The 13,420-nt window shown below is 41.4% G+C and overlaps 1 protein-coding gene across 3 annotated transcripts in view; it reads right to left on the bottom strand.

Moving 5' to 3' along the window:
• DHX57 (DExH-box helicase 57) overlaps positions 1-13,388 on the bottom strand; it is a 62,935-nt gene extending 49,547 nt beyond the window's left edge. For all 3 annotated transcript variants that reach the window (XR_006354797.1, XM_043983907.1, XM_043983909.1), the window contains exons 1-5: positions 13,262-13,388; positions 8,747-8,967; positions 5,319-5,474; positions 4,130-4,309; positions 23-858 (exon numbers count right to left, since the gene is read on the bottom strand). Coding sequence is in view for 2 of the 3 variants with exons in the window: in XM_043983907.1 (XP_043839842.1) it covers positions 23-858; positions 4,130-4,309; positions 5,319-5,474; positions 8,747-8,961 (1,387 nt within the window). In the remaining variant the exon portion in view is untranslated. The remainder of the gene's footprint in view (positions 1-22; positions 859-4,129; positions 4,310-5,318; positions 5,475-8,746; positions 8,968-13,261) is intronic.
• Between the last annotated feature and the right edge of the window lie 32 nt (positions 13,389-13,420).

Here is a 13,420-nt window from a genome sequence, read left to right as displayed (position 1 = left end):
ATACTTTTGATAGCTTACAAACCTTCTGGCACAGGATTGGAAACAAAGGAACAATTTGAAACGACTGGTTTACGACTGGCAGTATTATTTGTTCTGTTCACAGAGGGAACTGGCAACAAGTTTACTGGAGGAACACTATACTTGTGATGGGTATTTGTTAATAATTCTTCAATTTCCTTTTCATCCTCCAAAAGGGTCATCAAAGAATATACTACAGGTTCAGCAGTCTCAGCAAATGTCAAGGCCTTCCCATAAAGAAATTCAGAAATGTGTAAACGACAAGCTAGAGGTAGATTTTCATTGGTGGAATAAAATGCCACCAGAGGTGCTTGGAAGGGATATTTGCTACCTTCAGAAAATCTGATTTCAAGTTCATATAAAAAAGAAACATCTCCATTAGATCTAAGATGAGAATCATCTATGGATCGCTCTGTTTTTCTTGAAAGTTGTCTTGAGGGATTTTCATGCCTGAATTTGCATCTTGATCCAAATCTACAATTTCCTTGGAGATAAAACTGACAGATTTCACGTGAAATCTGTACATTTTTGGCACTTTTCCTCTGTTTGGATTTGCAGAGTTTATTTGTTAGGTGCTCCAGCTCCAATCCAATTGTCCAGACTCTGTTCTGAATTCTTTCTACAAATTTTTCTCCACAAATTGACCGGAGAGCAAAGGCCTCTTCTTGCCTTTGCTCCATACACTCTTCCCGGCTGACACAAGATGCTGCTGCAGGGATCTCCATTTTCTCTGCATATCTTTCTGAAAAGCACTGAGAGAGCAAATGTTCCAGGGAGGCCCCGACATCACCGTCACAAGACTTCAATGCTGCCTGGCAATATTCAGTATTAAAACCATACCTACATTAAGAGAAAATAGATCTGGAATCAGTGAGAAATTACTCTGATAATAACAAATAACTGCAATTTAATTCTGTTAAAAATATGCTAATGTGGAATCATGGAGACCTCTGGTTTTTGTGCAATTATGTGTTTAAAATTTCTAAGTGACGGGCAACTAGGTGGCGCAGTGGATGGAGCACCGGCCCTGGAGTCAGGAGTACCTGAGTTCGAATCCGGGCTCAGACACTTAACACTTACTAGCTGTGTGACCCTGGGCAAGTCACTTAACCCCAATTGCCTCACTAAAAAAAATTTCTAAGTGAAAAGATTTTTTTGTTTTTTTGAGAGCAATGAGGGTTAAGTGACTTGCCCAGGGTCACACAGCTAGTGAGTGTTATGTCGGAGGCCAGATTCAAACTCAGGTACTCCTGACTCCAGGGCCGGTGCTTTATCCACTGCGCCACCTAGCTGCCCGCCGTGAATAGAACTTTAAGCAGATGTCAGTGATATCACTGGCCATAAGGATCTTCTGGCCTGTTTCAAAATAGGGAGGGCATGATACAAACTCCTCAATTCCTTTTTTTGTCATGATACCACAAATTTAATACAAAGAATTAGGCTCTAAGGTTATGGGCATTTTATTCCCAAGTCTTAAAACCACTAACTTTTTACTGTGACCATAAATAGGCAGCAAGGGGTCAATGGAGCATGGGGCCTAGAGTCAGGAAGGGCTGAGTAGAATCTGGCTGTAGACATTTCCTAGCTGTGTGACTCTGGCCTAGTCATTTAATCTGTCTCAGTTTCCTCATATGTAAAATGGGGATGATAATAATAGGACCTACCTGTCGTTGTGAGGATATAACTAACGTGTAAAGATCTTTGTCAACCTTAAAGCAGTACATAAATTTTAGCTGCTCTATTAATAATTCTTCTTATTATCAGGCCTACTTTTATTTTTACTTCAAAAAACTATACTGTATACAATGTGCAAAGTACTATAAAGAGTACTTTGGGGATGAGAATCTCAAAGAACTCCAAGCTTAAACAGGAATCTAAGACAAGTCACAGAGTCTCTAACATGATGCAGAAAGAAACAGTGATGTAAGAAGACAGAAAGCAAAACAGGAGAATCCATTCTAAAGCTATTGATTAAATCTGACATTTTATAGGCATGGTCATACTTGCCTGCTGTAACAGAAACAAACAAACAAAAAAAGAAAAACAGTAACAGAAACAAAACCATTGTGACCAACAACCATAGGCTGAAACAGACTCTGAATTTCTTCTTTCTCAGGTTGTATCTGATCATTGGACATGAATTCCAAAGACCCTGGACCTTCTCAGTTAGACAAACTATCCACTTGTCTTAACCTTGCTCATTTGTAGTTAAAAGAAAGGAGGTTGATTGATAACCAAGACATGGGTTAGGACTCGAAACATAAGACATTCTGGTGCACAGAGCACTAGGCCCGAGTTTAAATCCAGCCCCAGATGCTTACTAGCTTACAGACCCTGGGAAATTCATTTCATTTGTTTATCTCATGGGGGTGATACATAGCACCTCCCTCCCAGGGTTGTCGTGAGGACCAAATGAGATAATGATTGTGAAGTGCTTAGTGTAGTGTTTGGCATATAGTTGGGGTTATACAAATGCTTGTTCCCTCCCCTCTCCTACTTTCCCTTTGAGTAATTGTTTGTTTTTAAATTTCTGAGTGAATCTAACTTCCAGTAAATGCCAAAATGATTCTGGCCATAAGGGTTTTCTGTTCCTTTATGGAACAGGACTAACAAAATTGTAAGAGTGTCTGATATGTCCAGTCTTGGAGATGAAAATACCAAAATGACTTTAGTTATGCTCTAGGATCTAGACTATAATTTCACTAGCATAGGGAGTTCCCCAGTGAAAATATCTTCTCTGCCCCTCCTCCACCCCATGCCCAGAACATACAGCCTCCTTACTTCTGCCTTACATAATCCTACTCTTCCTTTAACAGGAAGGTCAAGCACCAATCAGTCAGTCAATCAATCAATAAACATTTATTAAGCACCTACTACATGCCAGGCACTGTGCTAAATGCTGAGGATACAAAAAGTGGCAAAAGACAGCCCCTGACATCAAGGAGCTTACAACACATAAACATACACAAAGCAAGCTATATATGGATAAATAGGAATGAACAGAGCAGTAAAATTTTAAAGGTCCGGAAAAGGCTTCCCGCAGGTAGTAGAGCTTTAGTGGGAGGTTAGTAGGTGAAGATGAAGAGAGAGAGTGTTGCAGGCATGGAGGATAGTCAGAGAAATGCTCGGAGCTGAGAGATTATGTGTTCTGTTCAAGGAACCATGAAGAGGCCAGGGTCATTGCACTGAAGAGAATACAGGAAGTGACAGGTAGTAAGGTGTGAGAAGACTGGAAAGAAAGCTAGGACGGGTAGGTTACAAAGGGCCCTGAATGCCAAACAAAGTGATCTGTATTTGATCCTGGAAGAGACAGGAGGCCACTGGAGTTTGGGGGGTGGGCCTGGAGAAGAGCGATTGTGGCATGATTGGACCTGCATTTTAGGAAAATCACTTTAGTGTCTTAATGAGGATGTACTAGAGTGGGTGGAAACGAGGCAAGCGGACCCACGTGCAGGTTATTATAAACTTGGGGGTGAAGCTTTCCCGATTCCTCTCAGTGCCCTTTCAAACCACACAGTGTTTCATTACTTTGTATCTATTCACTTCATAGGTATGTAGTTATCCTTATATATAAATATGTTGTAGATGTACTTGTCTCCTATTGGAAAGGAAGATCCATGTGAATGTAAGATTGTTTCATTTTATAATTGTAGCCCCAGTGCCTACCACAGTATACAGCACACTGTAAGGGCTTAATGCTTGCTGACTGATTGAAAGACTGCCTGAAATGTACAGTCTAAACTAACTACCCTTTTCTGGTTATCCTCTTCGGTAGAATCCCTAGTTTAGCAGTATTCTTCCTAAAAAAAACAGTGCCCAGAACTGAATACAACACTCCAGACTTGAGCAAAGTGTGCCAGCACTCTCCCTCTGCTTGTTTGGATATTATGTTTCTCCACACAGCCTAAGATTGCATGAGTTTTCTTGGCTGCTGTTTCCTACTCCTTATTGCCCTTTGCATCCCCGGCACTTAAACACAGTGTCTGAATCCAGCTTACCTCTTGCACACGTGAGGGAGGGAGAGAGGATGAGGAGGTAGAGAAGGAGGAAGAGACATTTATACACAGAGGAAAGGAGCAGGGCATGCAGGCACCTAAGAACAAAAACTTACCTGGAGAGTTTCTGGACTGCAAATGGAGATACCTCAAATTCAGGAATGTGAGGCTTCACAAGTACAGATTCAGCGTGTTCCACAGGGGCATGGTTACAAGCAAGGGAAGCCTCCTGACTGGCAGACCAGTACTGATCATCATCACAATAATCAGCCTCTTCTTCCCCAGAAGCACCTCCTCTGACAAGAGATACATGAACATATTACTGAAATAATAATACAACTTGAATTTATTTCAAAGAAGAATCTAACCAAGTTTCTAACAATTTAGTTCAACGATCCTCCTATCATAGATCATGACCACTCCAAGATCAATCAAGCTTTAGTTGACTTGTCATTTTAATATGGCCCATAGAAATAACAGCTATCACCCACTCTACTCCTTTCCCTCCTAAAATAATGACTGAAATCCTTGTTTTTTTCTCAAAAGCTCCCTCCCTTTAATTTGGAAGATACCAACGACTGACTACAAAGGAAAAGAAGCTGTCCATAATTAACTATACATTAATTCTTGGGATGTAAAATGAGCAACTTCTCTATCTGAAGCTGGGAGTCTCATGCTGTTAAAGAAAACAATAAACCTGGGGGCAGCTAGGTGGCACAGTGGATAAAGCACTGGCCCTGGATTCAAGAGAATGTGAGTTCAAATCTGGCCTCAGACACTTGACATTTACTAGCTGTGTGACCCTGGGCAAGTCCTTCAATCCTTACTGCCCTGCCAAAAAAAAAAAGCCACAACCTAGAAAATAAACAAGATTACAGTGAAAGCCCATGGTGTCAGGAAGACCATTATATTATAGGGGGCAGAATGGTACAGTGGAAAGACCCCTGCATTGGAAGATGTGGGTTTGATTCCTGGGATCTGCTTCCTATGACCTGAGTGATTATGAGTAAGACATTTTGTTTCTGTGGGCCTCAGTATCTTTATTGTGAAACAGGGACTGGGGGTTGGATGGCTGGCACAGCCCCCTGAAGTTCTATTTCTATGACTCCTCTGATACCACATTTAATGCTCAGGGACTCAAACTTTCCTATTTAAAGGTCAAACTTACTTGTTCCCACCACAACTTTCTTTTCAAAGAGGGACACAGAAACAATTATTGACACAAAAAAGGCAGTGGATGAGAAGACAGAATTCAAAAGTAAAGAGTGTGCAAAGGGCTTGGTGTATTCAGATAACACAACTGACTCAAATCCAGCCTCTGGCTCCTGTCCTTGCAGCTCCCGAAGAAGAGCTTTGACTTTCTCCTGATTCTCAGAAGTCATGTGGAGAGTTTGTAAGGGCACTCTGGTTTCCGACCTCCGTTTTGGTTGTGCTCCTCCCTTGCTAGTGCTGCTGCTAGGCCTAAAAAGGAAATCAGACCAAAATTCTACATTTAGCCATGATCTAAGGTTACCTATTCCCTGGAGTCACCCACCACACTTTACATTAAAGGGATTGTCAAACAGCTCACTAAAGAAGACGAGGAAAGTAAAAAAATGGACAGAGCCCTATCCTCCAGGTCTCTGGAGTATCCACCAGCTTGTTATATTGCCTAGAAAAACCCGACAAGAACCTGAGCAGTTCAACAGCTGTTTCATGGTTGTTTTCACTAACCCAGTAGCATACAGGAAAACACAACAGTGACTCACTCTATGAGACTCTGAAAATAAGCGGGATCAATCATTGTTCAACTTTTGTTGTCAGAGGGCCAATGACATCATGAGGGTGATGTCATGACTGGTGTGTGAAATGGATTGAAGTCCTAGGGCAGTGGCACAATCTGAAAACAAAAGTCTCTCTCTATTGGTCAATGTGATGTATAGCTTGTTACATGTAGGACATCGTAGGATATAAAGGTAAGATGTGGTCTCTGCCCTCAAGGAAGGAATGTGTAATCTAAATGAAGAAAAAAATGGAAAAAGCAGATACACAAATAACTAAAACAAGAGATATAAAAGTACCCTAAAAGAAGTACAAATAGAATATAAAAAGGCAGTAGAGAAGGAAGAAATAATTCCACTGGGGTGAGCTGTGAAGACAGGATGTCACTTTGACTATGGAAAAACAGGTAGGATTTCAATAAATGGCAATGTAGAGGAAGAGCATTTCAGACAGAAGGAAGATCATAAGCAAAGGTGTAGAGGTGTGATCAGTGAGCCGTATAAATTATGTATAGGGCAACAGTGGGACATAGGGCTAGAAAGATAATGTGAAATAATGAAGGATCTGGATTTCATTTTAACAAGTCACTTAAATTTTTATAATGATTCCTACTCCTCTAGTCCTTTAAAGTTCACAATGTGCTTTCCGAACAGTAACTCTAGGAGTATCGTTATTTACATTTTAGCAGTGAGGAAACTGAGCCTCAGTTAGGCAGGTGATTTGTCCATTCTCCTCCAGATGGCATTAGAGTCAGCATTGTCTGAATCCAAGTCTTCTGGCTCTAGGTCCAATGTTGTGTTCACTACAACAGGCTGCCTATCAGGCCACTAATGCTTTCTGAGCATTAGGGAAGCTGCCTATTCTGGAAGTAATGTGCTGGATGGATTGGAGGAGGGATACATTATAGAAAGAAAAATATTAGAATGCTATTACAAGAGTCCAGATAAATGATGATGAGACCTACAACCTGGTGATGACAGTGAGAATCAAAAGGAGGTAAAAGACATCAGATGTATTAAAGTTAGCAAAACTAATTCTAATGGTTCACAGAAAAAGTAAGTGAGATATTCTGGCCTACTATTCTATACCAGACATGAGTCTGGAAGGAGATGAATAAATTCTGAAGGCACAGATAAAAAAAAATTCTGATGGGAAGAAAAAGGGAAATTGTCTAAAGAGATGACTATAGACACAAAGGGAAGTCATCAACCACCCTAGATGGTGATATGGTATATACAGAAAACAGAAGCAAAGGCAAGTGAACAAAGGTTAAATACAAAAGCATAGCATGGTCCTGTAAGTTCAAAAGAAGCTGCCATAGATAAGGACAACAAAAAGGGATTTTTTTTTTTTTAGCTCTATCAGGGAAAAAAGTAAAATCAAAGCAGAGACAGGATTATCATTCAGAACGATGGGATGATGATAACAGAAGATGAGAAGATAGAATGAACAATAATTATTTTGCTTTCATTTCTTTGCCAGGAGAATTTTTGTTTTGTTTTGTTTTTTGTTTTTTGTGAGGCAACTGGGGTTAAGTAACTTGCCCAGGGTTACACAGCTAGTAAGTGTCAAGTGTCTGAGGCTGGATTTGAACTCAGGTACTCCTGAATACAGGGCCAGTGCTTTATCCACTGTGCCACCTAGCTGCCCTGCCAGGAGAATTTTTAAAAGACTCCCAAACCAAAACCTCAAGACCCAGAACAAAAATGGCTAAAAGGGAAAGGATTCCTTGAAATTCCTTGGAAGATGGGAGAGTAATTGGTTTCCTAGGGGCAGCTCTTCTTTATCACACCAAATAATACAAATAAAAAAACAAACCCCAATTCAGAAAAGTCAATAATGATAAATGAAGGAATCTGGCACAAAATAATTCTTACATGAAAAATAACAGAAGGCTAATTCATTACTTTGTCACTCTAGGAACTCCAAAGTGTTCTAGGTTTCCCTTTCCTGATCTGCCAGCCTAAGCAGTGGCAGAGAAAAATCAGAACATTGGTACGTGAATGAAGTGAATGAGGATTTCAAAGGAAAAAAGTTTCAACCCTTTTTTAATCAAAGTTATTGATCATATGAAAGCCCTTTGGATGAGGGGAAGAAATGGTGGGAGCAATAATGACTGGTCAGGGCTCAGGAGAGGGGGGCAAGATGCTTTGAATTTCTTCCCTAGCCTTTAGGTGGTGGCCGACTAAGGGTGGAACACTGAGAAGCAGTGAGGAGTGGTAGGAGTGGATAGAGCCAGTGAAGTGACAGACTGAGGGTGGGGGTTGAAGGAGAAGAAAGGTAAGACAAAGGTCTTTCAACAAAACTTCCAAGTAGAAGTGATCTTTTCATCCTAAAATTTCTCACATTTTGTTTGGAACTCTCATTTGTCTTTGTTTTGATAGTGGTTTGTGAATTTATCCCTTCTATTTAGTTGTATGACCCTTGAGGGCAAGGACTGTTCTTTATTTCTTTTTGTAACCTGAATACCTAGAAGGAGCCTAACAAATATCTGTTGAATTGAAATATTTATTGAAATCCAACAATGTTTAAACCCCCCCCAACTCTCCAACCCTCTTGTCGGCTAGCCTGTCTCAGAAATGCTCTATTCCCAGAACACGGCATTCCAATTTACCAACACCCAAGCACGTTGTTTTGCAGTTTTATACTTCAACTAATCAAATGAAGAAGCATTTATTAAGCACCTCGTGTATGCTAGGCACTGTGGGGCTGAGGGAGGGAACACGGCAGGACACAGAGATAAAATAGGGACAAAGATAAAACAGTCCCTGCTCTCAAGGAGTTTCCATTCTATCAAATGTATGTAAATAAAATCTTAGGTTGAGGCTTTTCTGTATTTACATGAATTTAAGAAAACATTAACTTAGCAGTATTTCTTGATTCTTTCTCACACATCTGCACTTTATATAATTTGCTTCATACTCATGCAACCGAAATTGTTCCCAGATTTAAAACTCCAAAAGGATAATGACCTGGATGAAACTCTCGATTCACCGAAGATACAAAAATCATCCTCATCATCCCAAATTTTACTCGAGCCTTTTCTACTGCCACTGCTTTGCGATTTGTTAGAGTGACTCTTGCCCCCTCGTCCTCCTCCTCCTCCTCCTCCTCCTCCTCCACTTTTCCCACCACCTCTTCCGCCTCCTTTGTTTGGCTTTCCTTTTCTTCTCACAGAAGAGCTCATCTTTACCTAAAAGGAGGAAAACAAAGTAAGTATTATTTTAAGGCTTCTTATTGTAAGCATTTGTATCATGTGTTTAGCCAAATTTGCCAAATGATTTCTATTTTAAAAGCTACTCTAAAATACTTTAAAAAATTAGATTTACTAACTTTAATTTCCATATAACTTCTCAGAAACAGAGAAGCAATACGGCTTAGTGGACAGAGATGGCTTTGGTGTCAAGAACACCTGAGTCCAAATCCCACCTCTGACACCTACTGGCTGTGTGATCACTTAACCTCTTGATGCTCAAGGCAGCTAAGACTAAAAGGTATCAATCTGCATCAGTAGAAATATTTTCCTCATACGGGAGTTCCCTATACGAAGACACTGAAGGTTCAGTCCCCATCTTTTCATAAACATATCTATCATATGAAAAATATATGTACAGTAGACATTCTCCCCAATTAGAAATGTCAGAAGTAAATTGCATGAGAGTATTTTTATTATTTCCTACTCTCACCATCTTAAAATGCTGAACTTCAAGACAGCCATCTCAACTGTGTTTAAGGCCTATTGACTGTAACAAAATCACACCCTATGTACATCTGCCTATCTTCACCATATTTACATCTGCTGTATTCCTGATCCCAAAGTTTAAAAATGTCGTAACTAAAGGAAAATAGTCACCTAGATTTAAGACTCAAGATAATTTTTTTGCTTCAGAGCAACAACCCTATCAAGCCAAATGAAAATTCCTATTACAAGAGATTTATGGCTCCAGTTGACAGCTTTGTCCATGAACAAAACTCCTTCACTTTCCTTATGGATAGATATATACAAATTACAAAAAGATATGGTCAGGAAAAGCTCCAAAGCATCAAACAGTAAACAACAGGATACTCTCATTTTTATGAAGACAATTTATCAGTCCCCGAAAATTCATTCTTCTGTTCAAAAAAAGATTTAAAAATGGCTTCTGAAACAGACTTATCAGCTCTATGCCACAAGAATCCCTCTACTGCCCATTTATATTTAAACATTAAAAAAGCATTAAGTAAAGCAAGCAGGTGCTATACAACAACATGGATGAGGAATATGATCAAAAGGGATCATAGAATATGTTAAGGATTCCCCTGAATTTGTCTTTTTGAGTTGCCATATTTTCCAGAAACACTGGACCTAGAGTGTGTAGGCAGCCCTGAATGTGTCAATGATGAAACTCCCCCTGAGCTGACATAATCTGTTGTTGTACCCCAAGCTGAACTCCCTGTGTGTCCTTGGAAAGCAAGACAGGCACCAGTCAGTCTGTGCCAGGCTAGGATAATGCTTGTGTAGTTAGGTTCCTTTGCAAATAAGCAGACCCTCCTATCTTCATAGTCTAGTGGTTCCCAAGAGAAAAGAATGAGGCTTTTGCCATCACCTTGTTCTCCCCTATGGGGGGTGGTCTCATCTTTTTTCCCACCTTTGTTGTACTGTTCCCCCTTCTAGGTCATGCCCCTTCCTGGTATCCCCTCCACCTGTTGTCCTGCTATGATAAAAGTGTAAACCTCTGGGGTGGCTAGGTGGCGCAGTGGATAAAGCACCAGCCCTGGAGTCAGGAGTATCTGAGTTCAAATCCGGCCTCAGACACTTAACACTCACTAGCTGTGTGACCCTGGGCAAGTCACTTAACCCCAATTGCCTCACTAAAAAAAAAAAAAAGTGTAAACTTCTGTATAATCAGAACTACTGGATTCCCATGCATGTTCATTTCCTTCGTAATAAACCTGGTTTTCACTTAAGTCACATGATACTATGATTGCCTGTTGACAAATATGACAGAAATATACACAGAAAAATATTCCATTTACAATCTAAACTGAGATCTCATTTGAGCAGGTCAATCATGGATAATATACTACCAGTTTTTGTTCTTATTCAGCCAAATTCTGTGCTAATAGAAGGCTAATACTGACCATAAGTTTTGATAATACCATCAAACTGTGGAATAAGACCAGTGGGAAGTGTGTGCTTTCCTTCTGTGAGGCCTGCAGATTTATCAACTATGTGGATTTCCATCTCTGAGGTACATGAATTGATGTTAGGCAGGCTGGTTGTGAAGTGCATAGAATGCTGGGAGTCAAGAAGACCTGTGCTCAAATCTAGTCTCAGATACTTCTTAGCGGTGTGACTGGGCAAGTCACTTAACCTCTGTTTATCTCAGTTTCCTCAACTGTTAAATGGGAATAATAATAGCACCCACCTTCCAGGGTTGTTGTAAGGATCAAATGAGATAATATTTGTAAAAATGTCTGACAGTGCCTGGCACATAGTATGCACTATTTAAAGGCTTATTGCCTTCCCTTCTACCCCACCCCTCTTAGTGTTGCTAGAGTTAACACAGCAAAGGGGGCGAGATCTCAGAATCAATGAGCCCCTTCAGAATTATAAACTGCAGAGTGCTCTAGTACCACTAGTTTGTATACCGCCTGATCACTGCTTTCAAAGATTCAAAATGAAGATCCTGAACTTATCATAGGGTCAAAAGATTATAGTTTCAGAAATGTAAGAGCCCTTAGAAGTCATTAAGTCAAACTCCCTCATTTTTCAGATGAGGAAATTTAGATGAGGGAGGTAAAGTGACTTGCCCAGGGTCACAGAGTCTATAAGCATCTGAGGCAGGATTTGCATTCAGATCTTCCTGATTCCAAGCTTTGCCACCAGCTGCCCAAACCTCTGTCCACTGTGTCACAGTGATGGTAGGGACCACCTGCATTGCCTTTTCAAGACCAGAGTAATTTGTTTGAAGTGCTTCCCCCTCTTCCATGACTTTCGTTACAACAGACCTCTGGGCATAGCTTCTCAGAGCTGCCAGAGTTTAACTCTTGAATCAGTGTCCCCAGAACAACAATGGCTAATGGCAGCAACTGCATTGGGATTCAAGGCCACTGCTACCCAAGACACTGATGGAAGTCCACATTTTGGCCTTTTGAAATGTACAAAGTCATGCTTTGATGGGGGTGTTGGGAGAAGACTGAACTTCCTACCCCTAAGTGAATCCCTTTCAAGGGCTTGGCTAAAGCTGTGACACCCCTAGAATAGCCTAGGCCAACTCCAAATTAGGTGGTTGTTATAGCTAAAGCTCCCCAGGGTGCGATTAGTTCTCTTCAATTAACAATCAAACATTTCCAATGTGGCACCATTCGCTTTTATTCAATGATTAAAGGTATTTCATTTCTCCCAAATCAATGCTTTGTCTGTACTACTTTACACCACTGAGAGGTTCAACAGAGGTGTCCAAAAACCTTTCATTGTTCCTATAACTCACTTAGGGTATAGAGCATCTAGTTAGTTATATTCATTGGAGTTTGGAGGTGTCACACCCCTCTTACAATGTACATAATTCTCTTCACACGTTACCTTCTCACATCATTCCTAGGTTTGAAAATAAAGAGCTTTAAATCCACCCTACAACTCACATAGAGAGACTACATAATCCAGCCTATTTTAGTCACAGAATCAGATTCTCATTACGTTTCTTACATTTTAGACACAAGAGGAAAAGATTTCCTAATCCTTAGGTTTTCGCATTAGAAATTACTCCTTACTCTGAATTTACTCTGCATGACTTCACATACATAATGGTTATCATATCGCTTGCCTCCTCACTGAGTGGGGGAGAGAATTTGGAACTCGAAATTAAAAAAAAAAATGAATGTTAAAAAAAAATAAAGAAAGAAATACATCATCCCTTACTTCATGCTCAGTCTTGGTTTTCAGGCCCCATTTTCCCTTAACCAGGGGTCGTGGGTGGGGTGGGGAAGGTTATTTAAACCAATCCCTTCATTTTAAAAACAAAGAAGCTAAGACTCGGGTGTTAAATGTGTGAAGTCACCCGCTAAATGGCTGGACTGCTTTTCGGACCTAGCTTTGCTAACTGCAAACCCTTCCAGTCATGGCTCCCCTCTTCGCACCCCCATATTTTTAGGCACATGAACGAATGTCTTTCTCGTCTGCCTCCCCCTCCCCTTCTCTCCCTCCCAGGGATGTGAGGATGGTCCAGGAAGCCGAGCTTTTTCTTCCATCTGCCCGGGAATCCCAGCCCCTCGGCAGATACCCTCGATTCCCCTCCATCGCACACCGGCGAGATCGTGGCCCCTCCCCGCATCCCTCCTAGAATGGGGCGCCGCCGACACCCACCCCCCCAACACCGGCAGCGACGGCCCGCGACCAGAGCGCAGGCTCAGACCCTACGGTCTTCAGCCCTCCCGAGGGCGAGCGATCGTGCGCACGACCTGAGGGCTGCCGCGGCTGCAGGAGTCCGCTCTCCCGCTCCGCTTACCTCGACCCTGGAGCGGGTGGAGGTCGACGTCTCAGTCTCTGAGGTAGTCCAGGGCGAGGACCAGCCTCCGATAGGCCTCTTTCCCGGGGCGGTGCTGGTCCAGCCCCCTCGCGACCCCGTCGCCTCCTGATTGGCTCCTCCGCTGGGGGCTGAACTTCT

Source organism: Dromiciops gliroides, chromosome 2 (assembly GCF_019393635.1).
Source record: "Dromiciops gliroides isolate mDroGli1 chromosome 2, mDroGli1.pri, whole genome shotgun sequence".
Classification (NCBI taxonomy): domain Eukaryota; kingdom Metazoa; phylum Chordata; class Mammalia; order Microbiotheria; family Microbiotheriidae; genus Dromiciops; species Dromiciops gliroides.
The sequence above is the reverse complement of the archived record's forward strand: the minus strand, read 5'-3'. Positions and strand labels throughout refer to the sequence as shown.